This window comes from Taeniopygia guttata, chromosome 22 (assembly GCF_048771995.1).
Source record: "Taeniopygia guttata chromosome 22, bTaeGut7.mat, whole genome shotgun sequence".
In the NCBI taxonomy this organism is placed as follows: Eukaryota; Metazoa; Chordata; class Aves; order Passeriformes; family Estrildidae; genus Taeniopygia; species Taeniopygia guttata.
Window position 1 is genome coordinate 2,346,112 of NC_133047.1, and position 16,823 is coordinate 2,362,934.

Below are 16,823 nucleotides of genomic sequence, written 5' to 3' on the forward strand. Positions count from 1 at the left end.
TTGATTTACATGGAATTCCAGACTGGTTGGGTGGGGAGGAAAATTCCCAGGAAATATTCCCTGGGGCTGATCCTGTGTGGCTCCATCACCCATCCTGCTCCCCAGACTGATTGGGTGGGGAGGAAAATTCCAGGAAATATTCCCTGGGGACAATCCTGTGTGGCTCCATCACCCCTCCTCTTGCTTCCTGGGATTTCCTTTTTATTCCTGGGATTGATTTACATGGAATCCCAGATTGGTTGGGTGAGGAGGAAAATTCCCAGGAAATATTCCCTGGGGACAATCCTGTGTGGTTCCATCACCCCTCCTCTTGTCTTCCCAAAGCTGGGGTAGGCATTCCCAAAGCTGAGAATGGGTATCCCAGCATTGGGAATGTGAATCCTAGCACTGGGAATGCCTATCCCAGCACTGGGAATGCCTAAAAAAATAAAAGAAGGAAAACAGGCATAAATCCTCTCCTTTCCAGCTGTAAAAATAATCTGAAACACTTCCCATCACCACCACTGCTCGTGGATTTACAGATGGGGCATGAGCAAAGAGGGAAGGGGAGGAAGGTTTTCCTGCTCTTCCCCTCACTAAAAAAAATTAAATTAACAATCCAGAAATTGTCATCTGCCAGAATGAAATAATTTTTCACTCCCTGCTCGGGGTCTTTCCCATTTTTATTCTACTTCCTCATCCAAACAGGAGCTCCCAGGGCAGGAGGCAAAGCAGAGGCCCAAGGCCGAGGCCGGGCTGTTGATTTGAGGCAGATTTGGCTCAAATCAATGAATTTGATGCAAGTTTGAGCTTCTCGAGCCTGACTCAGCTTCTGAGCTATGCCTGAATCACTCCCTGGGCTGTTTACACTCTGCTGCTCACAGACTGGAAAGATTGAAGAGGGATTGAGTTCATCCCCGTCCGTCTAAACTGGTGCCAGTTTGGAGCACAGAGGGCTCCTGGCCTCTTCCTCACCTTTCCCATCCCACCTCCCTTCCTCGGTGTCCAAAATTGCTCCAAGTTCCCCTTTTTCAGTGCCACCTGCACATCTCAGCTCTTTGGGAAGATTAGAAAGAACTCTTAAGATTTAAAAATTACCAGTCTGGTCTTCCCCCAGTTTTTTTAAACAAGACAGGAGCTGTGCATGGGGTTATTTCACTGCCTTTTACCTCAAATTAGGGAAAAATCCACCTTGTACCAGCCCTCATTTCCCAATTCCCTCAGCCTTTCCTCCCAGCAGAGCTGCTCCATCTCCAGTTCACCACAGCCACACCTTCCCCAACTCCCGCAAATCTCCTCCCAAACCCCCATTTTCCATTTCACACAGCTCAGACAGAAATAATTCCTCTCCTTTCCCTCCTCCCTAGTGCCAGTGACTGTTTTTAGACCCAGACAATTCCCCCCACTCCGCCCACGGGCACGGACTGGAATCTTGGCCCAAATTCCTACAAAAACCCCACAAATGGCACCTGGGAATGCCTATCCCAGCTCTGAGACCCAGCAGGACCTGTCTGCAAAGCTCAGCTCAGCGCGAGGCACAAACCACGCCTAAATCAGGACTTTTTAAGAACTGAATGAAGAAAGAACCGAATGAAGAAAGAATTCCCAAAATCCAGAGAATGTCGCTTACAACCACCAAACTGAGGGGAAAACCGGGACAAAACCGGGACAAAACTGGGAGAAAACTTCCCCGTGGCAGCAGGAGGGGCTGGATAGTGGCAGTGAACCCCTTGGGGTGGCACCCACCGGTGGCAGTCGTGCCACACCCAGGCGTGGCGGCCGTTCTTGGGTCGGAAGTCGGACTGGCCGTTGTTGTGGATCTGGGAGGAGAAGCGCAGCAGGCGCCGGTAGCCCGAGGTCAGCGAGGTGTTGTGGGCCGAGCTGGCCAGGCAGTTCTCCTCCAGGGCACACTGCAGCAGGAACATGGGCCTGTCCTCCAGGTAGGCCGTCTGCTCCACCAGCTCCGCGTTCAGCACCAGGTCAGGGGCGGCTGGAGTGAGGAATGGGTGGTTTCAATGAGATAAAGTCACCCCAAAAGGTGATCACCCCAAAAGGTGAGCACCCCTGGACGTGCAGGATGGTCCTGCCACTGAATGCTGAGACTCACTCAATGCCAATCAGAATCATGGAATGACCTGACATGGAATGCTAATCAGACTCACTCAGTGCTAATCAGAGGGCCATGGAATGGTTTGGTTGGGAAGGGGTTTTAAGGATCAGCCACTTCCAGCCCCAACACCTCCCACCATCCCAGGTTGCTCCAAGCCCCGTCCAGCCCGGCCTTGGACATTTCCAGGGATGGGGCAGTCCCAGTTTCTATAGAGAATCCATTCCAGCCCCTCCCAGGGAAGGATCCTCAATAGCCAATCTAATTCTGCTCTGAGTTTGAGTAGGAAAAGCCTGGCAGGGAACAATTCATCAAACAGGAATATGGACCTTAAATCCCATCCCATTCCACCCCCTTCCATGGGCGGGGACACTTTCCACAATCCCAGCTCACTCCAAGCTGGCCTTGGACACTTCCAGGAATGGGACAGCCACAGCTTCTCTGGGAATTCCATCCCAGCCCCTCACCACTCTCAAAACCAACAATTTCTCCTGAATATCCAAATTAATCCTACTCTGAGTTTGAGTAGAAGCCTGGGGCGGGGGGAGCCATTCACCATATGGGAATAGTTGGCCTTAAATCCCATCCCATCCCATGAATCCCATTCCATGGATCCCATCCCATCCCATGGATCCCATTCCATGGATCCCATCCCATCCCATGAATCCCATTCCATGGATCCCATCCCATCCCATGGATCCTGTTGGATCCCATTCCATAGATGCCATCCCATCCCATGAATCCCATTCCATGGATGCCATCCCATCCCATGGATCCTGTTGGATCCCATTCCATGGATCCCATCCCATCCCATGGATCCCATGGATCCCATCCCATCCCATGGATCCCATGGATCCCATCCCATCCCATGGATCCCATCCCATCCCATGGATCCCATCCCATCCCATGGATCCTATTGGATCCCATTCCATAGATCCCATCCCATGGATCCCATGGACCCCATCCCATCCCATGGATCCCATCCCATCCCATGGATCCTATTGGATCCCATTCCATGGATCCCATCCCATCCCATGGATCCCATCCCACCCCATGGATCCCATCCCACCCCATGGATCCCATCCCACCCCACAGATCCCATTCCACCCCACCATGGGCAGGGACACCTTCCACAGTCCCAGCTCGCTCCAAGCTGCCCTCAGACACTTCCAGGGATCCGGGGCAGCCACAGCCAGAACCTCTGTGGGAGTTTTGATGTATCCAGGTCTCCCCATTCCTCCTGCACACCCCCCATGCCCAGGAGGGATAAATCCCGAGTTACTCACTCTCCGAGCAGGACACGCCGGCCCCGAAGCGTCCCCCTCCCCTGGGGCAGGACACGTGGGCCCCGTCGTGCCGGCAGTGGGACAGGGACATCTCTGTCCCCGAGCACTTGACCCCGCTCATGACCACGTCGTCGGCGCTGACGTCCCCGTGCCAGTACCACGTTTCCTGGGCAAAAAAAGGCAGGAAAAGGCATTTCACACATTTCTTGGGGTTTAGTGGCTCTTAGGGGAGTATTTACCTGCCTAAAATATGGATTCTCCCACCAGGGGAGATCAGGGAAAGACCCCACATTATCCAGGAGGATCTTGCCAAAGGATGCTGGAGCAGGGGACTCAGGGAAGCAGAAGTTTTCTCAGTGAATCCTTAAAAACCTTGAATTCCATCCAGTCCCACTCCATGCCATGGGCAGGGACACCTCTCACTGTCTCAGGTTGCTTCATTCTGGTTTTGGGCACTTCCAGGAATCCAGGGGCAGCCACAGCTTCTCTGGGAATTCCATCCCAGGACCTCACCACTGTTCCAGGAAGAATTTATTCCCAATATCCCATCTAACTCTGTCCTCTGGCAGCGGGAAGCCATTCCCCCTTGTCCCACCATTCCAGTTCCCGATGAAACTTCCTCTCCTCTCATCATCCCCCTGTTTTACAAAACTCGTGGGAACGACACAACATAAACTCCCAAACCCCAAAACTTGGGAGAAGGGGAGGGAAGAAAGAACTTTAAAAAATCCAATGAGATCTGTCCGTGCCCAAGCTGGGAGCAGTTTCCAGGAAAAGAAACCCCCCGGTGTCCCACGGCTCCCGTTGCCCCCGGCTGTTTGGGAAGGCTGGGAGCACACAGGGCTGCCCTGTTCTGCACACTGGGGCTTTATGCTCCTGGAGCTGGGGCAGCATAAGAGCCTTTTCTGTTCCAAATTCCAGCAGCCTCAGCTCAGGGAAAAAATGCCTTTTCCTCGCTGGACTCTCAGGGCTGTGTCAACAAAGCCAGGCAGTCGGAAAGGCCACGCTCAGGGATGTGGAGATCCTCAGCTCCCGGGGTTTTTATGGGGGAAATCAGCTGGAGGAAGCAGTCGGAGCAGGGAATGGCTCCAGCAGCACGTGGGCAGCTCCAGCCTCCCTCCTGCTGGGTGCCCAAGCCCAGAGTGTCCCCTGAGGACCTGCAGATCCCTCCCTGGCCGTGGACAATGGTTGGGATTTGTCCATGAGGGTCATGGAATGGTTTGGATTGCTCATCCCATGGGCAGGGACACTTTCCACCATCTCAGGCTGCTCCAAACCCTGTCCAGCCTGGCCTTGGACGCTCCCAGGGTGGGGCAGAACTGAGGTGTCCTTCTGGCCATGCAGAAGCAGGGAGGGTTTGGGCAGGAGAGGAGCAGGGAACACCAACAGTTCATGGAGCTGCATCCAGCCACGCTGCTCAGGGCTGCACTGGAGCCACTACAGGAGCAAAATCACATTTTTTCAGGAGGCCTGGCACCAGTTTGAACCTGACCTCTGCATTTCAGGGAGGGACAAGAATCTGCATGCAGCCACCAGCCCAAGCAGGGGTTGGGGAATGTTGGGAAACCTGAGCTGTGAGAAAACAACAGGGAACTCAGGGAAGCAGAAGGTTTGTCACCAAAAAAACCTTAAAACCCATCCAGTGACACCTTCCCAGGTTGCTCCAAGCTGGCCTTGGACACCTCCAGGGATGGGACAAGCACAGCTCCTCTGGGAATTCCATCCCACAGCCCTAGGGCAGAATTTATTCCCAATATCCCATCCAACCCTGCCCTCTGGCAGTAGGAAGCCGTTCTCCCTTATCCCATCATTCCAGTTCCTGATGAAGTTCCCTCACTTCTTATCATCCACAGCTCCTTCTGCTCCAAATCCCCACCTCCACGGCCATTGTACAATGAGATTTCACCCTCAAGGCTTTTCCAGCTCAACCCCTGAAGCTCCAAGGTTGGAATGACCCTTCCTCCTCCTCCAGCACCCCAAACCCACCCATCCCTTGAGATTTCACCCTCAAGGCTTTTTCCAGCTCAACCCTTGAAGCTCCTTTTGGAATGACCCTTCCTCCTCCTCCTCCAGCACCCCAAACCCACCCATCCCTCGAGATTTCACCCTCAAAGCTTTTTCCAGCTCAACCCCTGAAGCTCCTGTTGGAATGACCCTTCCTCCTCCTCCAGCACCTTCAGCCCACCCATCCCTTGAGATTTCACCCTCAAGGCTTTTTCCAGCTCAACCCCTGAAGCTCCAAGGTTGGAATGACCCATCCACCTCCTCCAGCACCTCCAGCCCACCCATCCCTTGAGATTTCACCCTCAAAGCTTTTTCCAGATCAACCCCTGAAGCTCCAAGGTTAGAATGACCCATCCACCTCCTCCAGCACCTTCAGCCCACCCATCCCTTGAGATTTCCCCCTCAAGGCTTTTCCAGCTCAACCCCTGAAGCTCCAAGGCTGGAATGACCCTTCCTCCTCCTCCTCCAGCACCCCAAACCCACCCACCCCTTGAGATTCCACCCTCAAGGCTTTTTCCAGCTCAACCCTTGAAGCTCCAAGGTTGGAATGACCGTTCCTCCTCCCCCAGCACCCCCAGCCCTTGAGATTTCACCCTCAGGGCTTTTCCAGCTCAACCCTTGAAGCTCCAAGGTTGGAATGACCGTTCCTCCTCCCCCAGCACCCCCAGCCCTTGAGATTTCACCCTCAAGGCTTTTCCAGCTCAACCCCTGAAGCTCCTTTTGGAATGACCCTTCCTCCTCCCCCAGCACCCCAAACCCACCCATCCAGACGTGCAGCCCAGGCAGGGTGGGCAGGGGCTCACCTGGAAGGCGTGGCTGGCAAAGCCCAGCCCCAGCTGCCGGCACACCACCATGGCCTCCACGGTGCCCCAGTTGTGGCTGCAGACCGTGCCCCACCTCAGGGTGCCGTTGCGCTCGGCCAGCACCTCCACACGGCCCTCGTAGGGGTTGCGGCCCCCGCTCAGGCGAAGCTGCAGGACACAGAACCCCTAAATCCACAGCAAACTTCCCAGGGAAAGGGCAACAGGTGGGGAAGAAGGTTTTGTTCCCCCAAAACTTTGGAATCATTGGATGTCCCCAGAGGGAAGTGACCCGGGTGCTGCAGAGAGCACAGAGCTGGAGAAACCCTGGCCAGGGATTTCCCTCCCACAGAGGGAATTCTGGCTGGCAAAAAGGAGAACTGTGGGATTGGGCTGCAGGGATTCACAAATTATGACCTTTTGGATGGGTTTTGTGCTGGAATCTGCTTCCAGTCACAGTCTGACATTCCTGACATAGAACTGGGACACTGACATGTGGGCTGTGAATAAAACATCCACAGGGTGGATGAGGAGTCAGGAAAAGATGAGCACATTCCCAAAGCTTTCATAGGGAAAATGACTCAGGGCACTCGGGTGCAGCACCGTGTCCCATCTCTGTGTGGGATCAGGAGGGGATCCTCAAGGGGAAAGCTCTGGGAAACCATCCAGGAATGGAGCAGCATTCGGAGTCTCCTCAGGGAGAGGAGCTGTGGGAGGAACCATAAATTCCACAGGAATTTCAGGGAGTTCAGCTCTTCTCCCACTTTGGCAGGGGATGGTCCAGCCAAGCCCGGCAGCTCAATGGGTTGGACCAGCTGCATGAATTCCCAGGAAAAGCTGCCCTTCCCTGCTCCTTTAGACCTTTGGAGGAATCCGTGTCTGCTTCATGCAGTTAGCACAGAATCGTGGAATGGTTGGGTTGAAAAAGGTTGAAAATTGGGTTAAAAATCACCTTGTGCCACCCCCTCCCATGGGCAGGGACTTTCCACCATCCCAGTTGCTCCAAGCCCTGTCCAACCTGGCCTTCCTCATTTTCAGGGCTCTGAGATGAGTCCAGAGGAGCACAAAACCCACATAAAATGGGACCCTCATCCTCAATTCCCCTTCTTCTTTAGGTAAAACCTGAATTAAACACTCATGGCTTGGGTGAAATGATTCCCACCCAAAATCCCCTCCCACCTGGATCTCTGGGCTCCTCACCTGGTTCTGGAAGCCCATGGCTGGCACGTTGCACCTCACAGCAGCATCTTCCTCGTGGTTGCAGCCCTGGGACTCGGTGTTGAACTTGCAGTCCGTCACCGACTTCTCAAAGCCCGTGCAGTCGATCTCGTTCAGGTGGATGGGACCCATTCCTTGGGGGAAAAAATAGGGAAAAAAGTCCTTTTGTGTGATGAGGGAATACCTCAGCAGGTTCTGAACACCACAGTGAGCTCCAGCATTCAAAACTTGGAAAAAATTTGCTGATTTTTTTTCTAAAAATAAAACAAAAATCTGCAAGAATATTGTTAATAATTTCATCATTAATTTTTCGCAGTATTCCCTGTGACTCAAGCGTGCAGAATCCCAGGAAAAACCAAGTCTCCACTGTTTCATAATTTACAAACTTGAGCTGCAGGGATTCACAAATTATGACCTTTTGGCTGGTTTTTGTGCTGGAATCTGCTTCCAGTCAAGGCCTGACATTCCTGACATAGAACTGGGACATCGACACGTTGGCTGTGAATGAAACATCCACAGGGAGGATGAGGAGTCAGGAAAAGAAATCTGGGGCAGGTCGAGGATTCTGGCACTGAGGGAAACAGCAGAGAACAGCTGCAGAGAATGGGCTTGAGGTGCTGGCAGAAAAATTGAATAATTTGGGTCTTTCCAACCAAAACGTGCCGCTCTGGCTGGAGGGACATCACCCATCCCAAGGGACGCTCCTGACAGGGAGCTCTGATGGATGAGCAGAAGGGAAAAGTGAAAAAAACGGAAAGGGAAGTGTGTGGGAATGCAGAGGGAGATTCCAGGCTGTGGGACCCAGCAGGTTCCACGTTCTCCTCCCTCACGTGGCAGCCCCAGGCTGATGAAGCTGTTTCCTACATCCCCTTCAACACATCAGCAAATTCCAGCCCGCCACAAAGAGGGTTTTTGGCAAATCCAATGGATTTGGTCATGTTTTAAAGCTTGCCAGACTCAGGACACCCGCGTGTTTGTTCCTTCTCTCCCCTTCTCTAAGCAGAAGGAATTTCCCCCATTCTTTTATTCTCAAATTTCTCCCCCATTCCTTTATTCTCAAATTTTCCCCCCATTCCTTTATTCTCAAATTTTCCCCCCATTCCTTTATTCTCAAATTTTCCCCCATTCCTTTATTCTCACAACAAAGATTTGGTGTCATATTTTTGGTGGTTATTCTCACAACAAGGGCTTGATGTCTTTTTTTGGTTATTCCAACAAGGGTACGGTGTCTTTTTTTTGTTGTTTTAGTTTTGTTTTTGGTTTTTGTGGGATTTTTTTTGGGTTGTTTTCACAAAAAGAGTTTGGTTTAAATTTTTTAAATTTTTAATTCTTTTATTCTCACAACAAGGGTTTGCTGTATTTTTTTTTTTGGATTTCCACCCCGGGAATAGGGTGTGGGAATCACCAGGTGGTTTCAGTTCACCTTTGACCACTTTTTGGGATTTAAACCAACTCCCAAAGACAGGAAATCCAAACCCAAACCTGGCTCTGAGCGGTTCAAATGCCTTTCTATTTATAATGAGATAAATTACTGTCCTGGTCTTAAATTGGAGTGTTTGAAGTCTGACTCCAGGACTTATTTTTTGCCAGGAACTTTCTAGTAATGCATTACATCATGGTGTGGTTCTGGAGAACTCAAAGGGAATTTCAGAGCAGCAGACGACATAATTAAGAATTAATTACTGGAACAATGATGAGTTGTTAAGAATTAATTACTGGGATGCTGAGTTTGACCTTTTGCTCAGGAACAGCTGCCTGAGCAAAAGGTCAAACTAATCATCCCCAGGATTTTTTTCAGGGGATCTTTTTAAGTCACAGAATTTCAGTCTGGCCCCAAGAGTTAGGGAAGAAACTCCTGGTCCTCAAATTGAGCATCCCAACAAAAATCTCCCGTGCCCTGAATCATGGGGGTGGAACATTCCATAATTCAGGGCACCAGCGAAAGGAATGAGGGATTTGTCTTTACAAACAAGCTGTGGGTCTGCTGAAAATAAAAGTGGATGCTGAGAGATGAAAGAAACAATGAGAGGAAGCATAAATTCCACAGGAATTCCAGTGATTGACACAAGGAAAAGACAAAGTGGGGGGTATTCATTAGAATGGGGTGTGTATTAGGTGATTTGGGAAATCTGAACCTCTCAAGTACCTCAGGCAATGGGGAACGAGAGAGAGAAATTAGGGTTAAAAGGCTGCATCCTCCAAAAATCTGAGAGACTCCATGTCTCCTTTTTGGGTTTAAACCTCTGGTGTTCGGGGCTGGAGTCTGGTGTTTGTGGATGAGTTTTCCTGACAGCAGGGCTCCCCGGGGCTGTGGTGGAGCTCACCTTGGCCCAGCCTGGCTCCCGTGATGGCCTCCTTGGCGCTGCCAAAGCCCAGCTCCCGGCACACCACGCTGGCCGACACCAGGTTCCAGTTGTCGTCGCACACCGTGCCCCACTCCCCGTTCTTCAGCACCTCCACGCGGCCTTCCCCCGTGTTGGCTCCTCCTTTCAGCCTCACCAGGGGCTGCTGCAAGAGACGGACACGGAGCGGTGAACTCGTTTGGGTTTTGCCTTTGTTATAAATACAGAACTCACAGAATTCACAGAATTCACAGAATTCTCAGAATTCACAGAATCACAGAATCACTGGGTGGGAAGATCATCGAGTCCAACCCCAACAATGCCTTTGTTATAAATACAGAATTCACAGAATTCCCAGAATTCTCAGAATCACAGAATCACTGGGTGGGAAGATCATCGAGTCCAACCCCAACAATGCCTTTGTTATAAATACAGAATTCACAGAATTCTCAGAATTCTCAGAATCACAGGGTGGGAAGATCATAGAGTCCAACCCCAAAAATGCCTTTGTTATAAATGCAGAACTCACAGAATTCCCAGAATTCTCAGAATCACAGAATCACTGGGTGGGAAGATCACAGAGTCCAACCCCAACAATGCCTTTGTTATAAATACAGAATTCCCAGAATTCCCAGAATTCTCAGAATCACAGGGTGGGAAGATCACTGAGTCCAACCCCAACAATGCTGTTGTTATAAATACAGAATTCCCAGAATTCCCAGAATTCCCAGAATTCACATAATTCTCAGAATCACTGGGTGGGAAGATCATTGAGAACCCCAACAATGCCGTTGTTATAAATACAGAATTCACAGAATTCTCAGAATCACAGAATCACAGAGTCACTGGGTGGGAAGATCACAGAGTCCAACCCCAACAATGCTGTTGTTATAAAAACAGAATTCACAGAATTCACAGAATTTCACAGAATTCCCAGAATTCTCAGAATCACAGGGTGGGAAGATCATAGAGTCCAACCCCAACAATACCTTTGTTATAAATACAGAATTCACAGAATTCCCAGAATTCCCAGAATCACAGAATCGCTGGGTAGGATGATCATTGAGTCCAACCCCAACAATGCCTTTGTTATAAATACAGCATTCACAGAATTCCCAGAATTCCCAGAATTCACAGAATTCCCAGAATTCTCAGAATCACAGGGTGGGAAGATCATCGAGTCCAACCCAAACAATGCCTTTGTTATAAATACAGAATTCACAGAATTCACAGAATTCTCAGAATCACAGAATCATTGGGTGGGAAGATCATCGAGTCCAACCCCAACAATGCCGTTGTTATAAATACAGAACTCACAAAATTCACAGAATCACAGAATCGCAGAATCACAGAACCAAAGAATCGCTGGGTGGGAAGACCACAGAGTCCAACCTCAAAAATGCCTTTGTTATAAATACAGAATTCACAGAATTATCAGAATCACAGGGTGGGAAGATCACTGAGTCCAACCCCAACAATGCTGTTGTTATAAATACAGAATTCACAGAATTCACAGAATTCACAGAATTCACAGAATTCTCAGAATCACCAGGTTGGAAGAGACCTCCAAGATCATCGAGTCCAACCCATCCCCAACACCTCAACTCAACCCTGGCACCCAGTGCCACATCCAGGCTTTGTTAAACACATCCAGGGGTGGTGACTCCACCACCTCCCTGGGCAGCTCATTCTTAATTAGCGCTTTTTATCAATTATGCTAATTTCCTAGACCCTATAATTATGTACTCATTCCTGTGTGGGCTAACTTATATGGACATCTTTCCATAACTCCTCCTGAAGGCCTTCAAATAAAGATCCTCTTGTATATATTCCTTTTCAGCTTGGGAAAAAGGCAACAGTGGAGTCACTCCCATCCTTTACATGGTTTATTTATGGAAATCAGGGCCTAAAAATTATCATGGAATCACTTCAGACACCTTTAAAAACCTATCACACAATTCCAATGCCTAGAAGTGCTGGATGAAAGGAGATTTTTGTCTGCAAAGATTTTGGTGAGCATGGATTTGTTTCTCACACCTCACTCATGTGGGCAGAGAATAAAAAGCCCCATCCTGGTTCTCTGCAGGTGCTTGGATTTAGAAGCATTTTTCCATCCTGGAAAAAATGGAAAAAACCCCATTTCTCATACTCCTTGGGAGCCTTGCAGGATGTTGGGAATGGCTCTGAGCCCACCAGTGCCCAGCTCTCTCCCCTGGCTGCCCTAAAGAGGTTTGTTTGCTGTTCACACCTCCAGCCCAGGCTCCTGCCTTAATCCAGGACCAAACTCGAGCTCAAGCCCTATAAAACTTGCCTGAGTGCTCAGTTCTGACCAATAATAATATATCATAAATAATAATGAAAAAAATAAATAATAAATGAAAAGTGAAATAAAAAAATCTGGCATTTGCAGTCAGAAGTACCCAGCTGAGTGGCAGCTCCATTACACTCATTTCTGGGTTTATAATATTTAGTTTTTATCTGTTAATCTCCCACTTCTCTCTCCAGTGCCAAGCAGGGAGCTGCCAATTCCTGCTGGACCTGAGAGCTGGCTCGAGGTGGTGAGGGCAAAGCTTTAGGTTTGGGAACACCAAAAATCCTTCTTTTTTCCTGGAGCTTCTTCTCCAAGCTGGGGTCACACCAAGGACACGCACAGCCTAAACAAAGCTTAAGGAATTACTTGGCAGCACGTGCAGCTCGGGAGATTAACAATGATTTACAAAACCTTTCACCTCCCAGGCCTAAATCCTGCAAGCTCTGGAGCAGGGAGAGCCTGAGATCCAGGCAGGGATTGCATTATCCCCACCAATAATTATTCCTAGTATTGGGGAAGAGCCCAGAGACCATCCCCCCAAAAATCACCGAGGAAGAGCCAAAAAATCCTAATTTTCACAATATCACAAATCTACAAAATTCTCCAGTGAGAAACCTCCGAGATTCCCCCTCTGTCCCAAGGCTGCAGCTGGAAAACTTCCCTTGGCACCCACCCAGCCCGTGTTTGCTGCTGGTTAAGCTGTCCTCTCCTAGTTCCTGACAGTGGGAATGACCAATTCCAGCCTTGTTTTCCAACAGTTTTGCATCTCCCGGGACTTTGATGCCCTGCTCAGTGTTCTCCTCCTCACTAGACTAAACAAACCCATCTTTCCAAGCTCCCTGTGTTTTCCCAGCCTCCCCCCAGGGCATTTCCTCACTGAGGACATGGAGGTAGAGGAAATGCCAGCTGATTTCCACAGGGTAATTCCAACAGAATTCCAGAGCCTGTGGAACAGCAGAGCCGGGCACGAGTTCAGCTGGCTCAGACTGAGCAGCTCCAACAGGAACGTGACCCAGGGATTTCCTCACTCCTCTCTCCCAGCTTTGCCAGCAGCCGTGGGAGCTGCTCTCCCACCCTTTGGAGGAAAAAAAACTGGAATTTGGGAGGGTGGGAGCTCAGCTGGTCGTGCAGGGAGGTGGGAATTGCAGAGGGGACGCTGTGGGAGTTGGTGGTGAACGTTACAACTCCAGGGGTTTCCTGCTCTAATTGGCAGCTGGATGGGATTATTGGGAAGAAATTCCTCACTGTGAGGGTGGTGAGGGGCTGGATGGAATTCCCAGGGAAGCTGTGGCTGCCCAGGACCTGGAAATGTCCCAGGCCAGGATAGACGGGGCTTGGAGCAACCTGGGGTTGTGGAAGGTGTCCCTACCCATGGCAGGGGTGGAATGGGGTGGACTTTGAGGTCCCTTCCAACCCAAACCATCCCATAACTCTGTTTTTTGCATCTGTCAGCGGATACTGCAGGAACTGCCCTAACTCTGGGAATCTGCTAGGCAGGAAGGCCTGGAGGGACAGGACACAGGGAATGGCTTCCCACTGCCAGAGGGAAGGGTAAAATGGGATATTGGGAAGGAATTCTTCCCTGCAACAGTGGTGAGGTCCCAGGATGGAATTCCTACAGAAGCTGTGGCTGCCCTGGATCCCTGGCAGCGCCCAGGGCCAGGTTGGAACAAGGTGTCCTGCCCATGGCTGGGGGTGGGACCAGATGGTTTTTAAGGCTTTTCCAGCCCATTTTGGGGCTGCTCCCTGCTCACCTCCTGCCTGAAGGCCTTTCGGAAGCCGCTGTGGCTGCTGGGGGCGAAGGCGCGGCCGGGCACGCAGCTGACGACCGCGGGCATCCCGTTGGCACAGCTGCTGTTCTTCCCAGTGCCCGTCAGGTGGTTGCCCAGTTTGCAGCTGGAAATGTGGGCCTCGTTCCCGCTGCAGTCCATGGAGTAAGCCCAGTAGTGCTGCTTCCTTCTGCTGGCAAACATCCTGAAAGGAGATGAGGAGGAGGGGAGGAGTGAGGGAGCTGTAAACAAATTGATTGTGCTGAATTTTCGGGAGGGAAAATGCCCTGGGATGAAGTGGGGATTGGGCAGGATTATTTGGAGGCTGATCCGTTCATCCACACCATGACCCTGTTGGAGGGTCACTTAAAAACATGGAATCATGGAGGAAAAGACCTCCAAGGTCATCACGTCCAACCACTTTAAAGGAAATAAATCCCTGCAAGAACTAAAAAGTCTGTGTAGGAATCAAAGGTGCAGCAAATTACACACTCCCAGGAGTGCAGATCCCATCCCAGGCAGGGACAGGGATCAGCTAATTCCAAACAAAGAGGATTTGTGCAGATAACTGGGCTGGAGAGCCCCCAAGAAAACCTTCTCCTTTTGCTGACCATCTGGGATTGGGAAAAATCCAAAGCCTCTCCGAGTCTGTGTTAACAACCTGAGAGCAATTTCCGAGAGCAGGAGCGATTCCCCTGCTGCCTTGTTCACAGCAGAGCAGCCTGGCAGCAGCTCCTGCTTCTCGCTCCCAAACTTCCTGGAGCTGCTCCAGGCACTCCTGAGCAGGAAGAGGCACGTGTGATAAACTGGGAAGGGAAGGGATCCAGCTCCATCCTAACTGGGAGGCTGCTGGAGTGGACAAAATGGAAATATGGGTCAGGTCAGCCTCACAAAGGAGTTAAAGGCAGGGAAGGCTCAGGGGAGCCAAGCCTTGCTGGGATCTCCACGTGGCTCTGTGGGATCCCGGTGCTGTTCCTCATTCCAGGAATCTCTGCCACGCAGAGCCGGGATCAGGGATTAGCTGTGATAAATGGCACAGCGAGGTGGGGGGAATTTGGGGAAAAAAGCAGCTTTGCTGCAGCATAGAGAGCCTGGGGAGCAGCTGGGGAGGGGCAAAGAGCCTTTCTGAGGGGGGTTTGGGGACTGCACTGAGCAGGTCCAGCCTTTCCCAGGTTTTCCCTTTAGGATTTAGATTTTGCAGGGTCACAGATGTTTGTGGGACACTTTTCCCCCCTGTGCTCACTGAGCTCTGCTGCCCAGCTCAGCATTTCTCCAACTTTCCTGGCTCCCAGCCCCTCACTAATGCTTCCTGGAAGCCGATCTCCCCGGGCTGAGGTTGGGGATGGATCCAGCCAGGCTGGAGAGGGAGCTGCGACTGCATCCCATGATGCTGGAAAAGGATGAAGCAGGGCTGAGATCCATCCCAGGGAACAGCAGCAGGACCCTGCCTGTCCTGTGGGGAAAAGTGGCTGTCAGAACCCACCTCTGGCACAGCAGAGCTGTCAGGGACTCCCTGAATCGAGATAAAAGGGATGGGAAAATAGGAAAAGAGCTAAAATTTTTAAAATAAACCCAGGGAGGATGCAATACAAAGCTGCCACTTCCCAGCCATGCTCAGAACAGAAGGGAGGACCTGAAGGAGCATTTTCATCCTTCATAGACAGGTCCAGAGAGCTCCATGAAGTCCAGAGCAGACAAGAACCAGCCTGGCTTAGGGAAGCAGGGATGGGGATGCCTTAGAATAGCAAACAATGAGCTCATCCTGGAAATTTCATGAGGCATCAACATCTGGATGGGATTAACAGCCCTTGGGAGGCTGGGGAGAAATAAAGCCCCACCTCGTGTCCCCAGACCGAATCTATGTAAAAAAAGCAGAATTCAGCTGATCTTTGCAGCCAGAAACTCAGGGCTCTGCTGATGTTTTGTTTTTAACACAAAAGGGTCCAGCTGGGATCGGTGGGAGCCCAGGGTGATGCTGCTCAGGTCAGAGGTGGGAATGAACATTCCTGCTGGGAGAGTTCGGCCAGTTCCAGGTCAGGCTGGAATTCAAACTCCTACTGGTGAGGAGAGAGGGATTTTCATCCCAGAAAAGCTTTAAACGAAGTGCAAGAGGAGCTCTGTGGGAAGGGTTGGTTAAGGAGCACTCAGGATATTCCACGATTCCACGATCTGGGGAACAGAGAGCAAATCATTGCACACAAACTCCGGGAAAATTCATCTAAATCCCACTGAGGCTGGGGAGCTCCCAGGGGCTGTGAGCAGAGCTTTCAACCCCTGGGAAATTCCTAAAGTTATCAAGGTGCTGCCTTCAGCCTCAGGGAGGAGGGAGGGAAGCCAGGCCTGCCAAAGCCCTTCAGATCCCAGATTTTTCCAGGGAAAAACAAACCAGGAGGGTTCCCACTACAAATCCTGAAGTGAGGAGCTGCCCAGCACCTCTGAGTGGGTTTGTAACGGGGTGAGCAGACTGGTTCAGTCGGGAGTAGCTGTTTGATCCTGGAGCCAAGTCTTTGTCAAGTCACAAAGACTTCAAAAAGGCATCAGGCCCATCTCTCTGATCCCAAATTTCTCCTCTCTCCATCAGCAAAATGCATTAAATCCTGCCAGAGCAGGAACTGGGAGGAGGAGGAGTTCCAGCAATTCCTATATAAAAGCCACTGTGAGGAATGAACAAGACCAGGGACTCAACTTTAGATTTGTTTCATTTCCGACCATAAATCGCGCTGTCAGCTCCAGAGTTACGGTCGGGAATAAACCCCTGGCAGCGGGACAAGCATGAACTCACTTGTTTTCTTTTGAGCAAGATCCATCTGCAAATCATTTCGCCTCCCAGCAGCGTGCAGGAGCAGAGCTGGGCAGGCGGGCTGGGGCTGGGGGCAGATGTGGGAAGGGGCAGCATGGGCCAGCAGAAACCTGATCCCAGCTCTGGAGGAGGAGTGGGGAAGGATCTGCTCCAGGGAGAAGGGGATTCTCAAATTAAAGGGAAGAATGAGGAGAAAGGATTTTTCTG

The 16,823-nt window shown here is 50.8% G+C and overlaps 1 protein-coding gene across 2 annotated transcripts in view; it reads right to left on the reverse strand.

The window, feature by feature from the left end:
• The window catches only part of LOXL2 (lysyl oxidase like 2), a 58,336-nt gene that overhangs the window by 8,929 nt on the left and 32,584 nt on the right, over nt 1-16,823 (reverse strand). For both annotated transcript variants that reach the window (XM_030290038.4, XM_072917606.1), the window contains 6 exons: nt 13,802-14,021; nt 9,719-9,902; nt 7,377-7,528; nt 6,180-6,347; nt 3,373-3,538; nt 1,726-1,969 (listed from right to left, as the gene is read on the reverse strand). In XM_030290038.4, the coding sequence (XP_030145898.4) occupies nt 1,726-1,969; nt 3,373-3,538; nt 6,180-6,347; nt 7,377-7,528; nt 9,719-9,902; nt 13,802-14,021 (1,134 nt within the window). The remainder of the gene's footprint in view (nt 1-1,725; nt 1,970-3,372; nt 3,539-6,179; nt 6,348-7,376; nt 7,529-9,718; nt 9,903-13,801; nt 14,022-16,823) is intronic.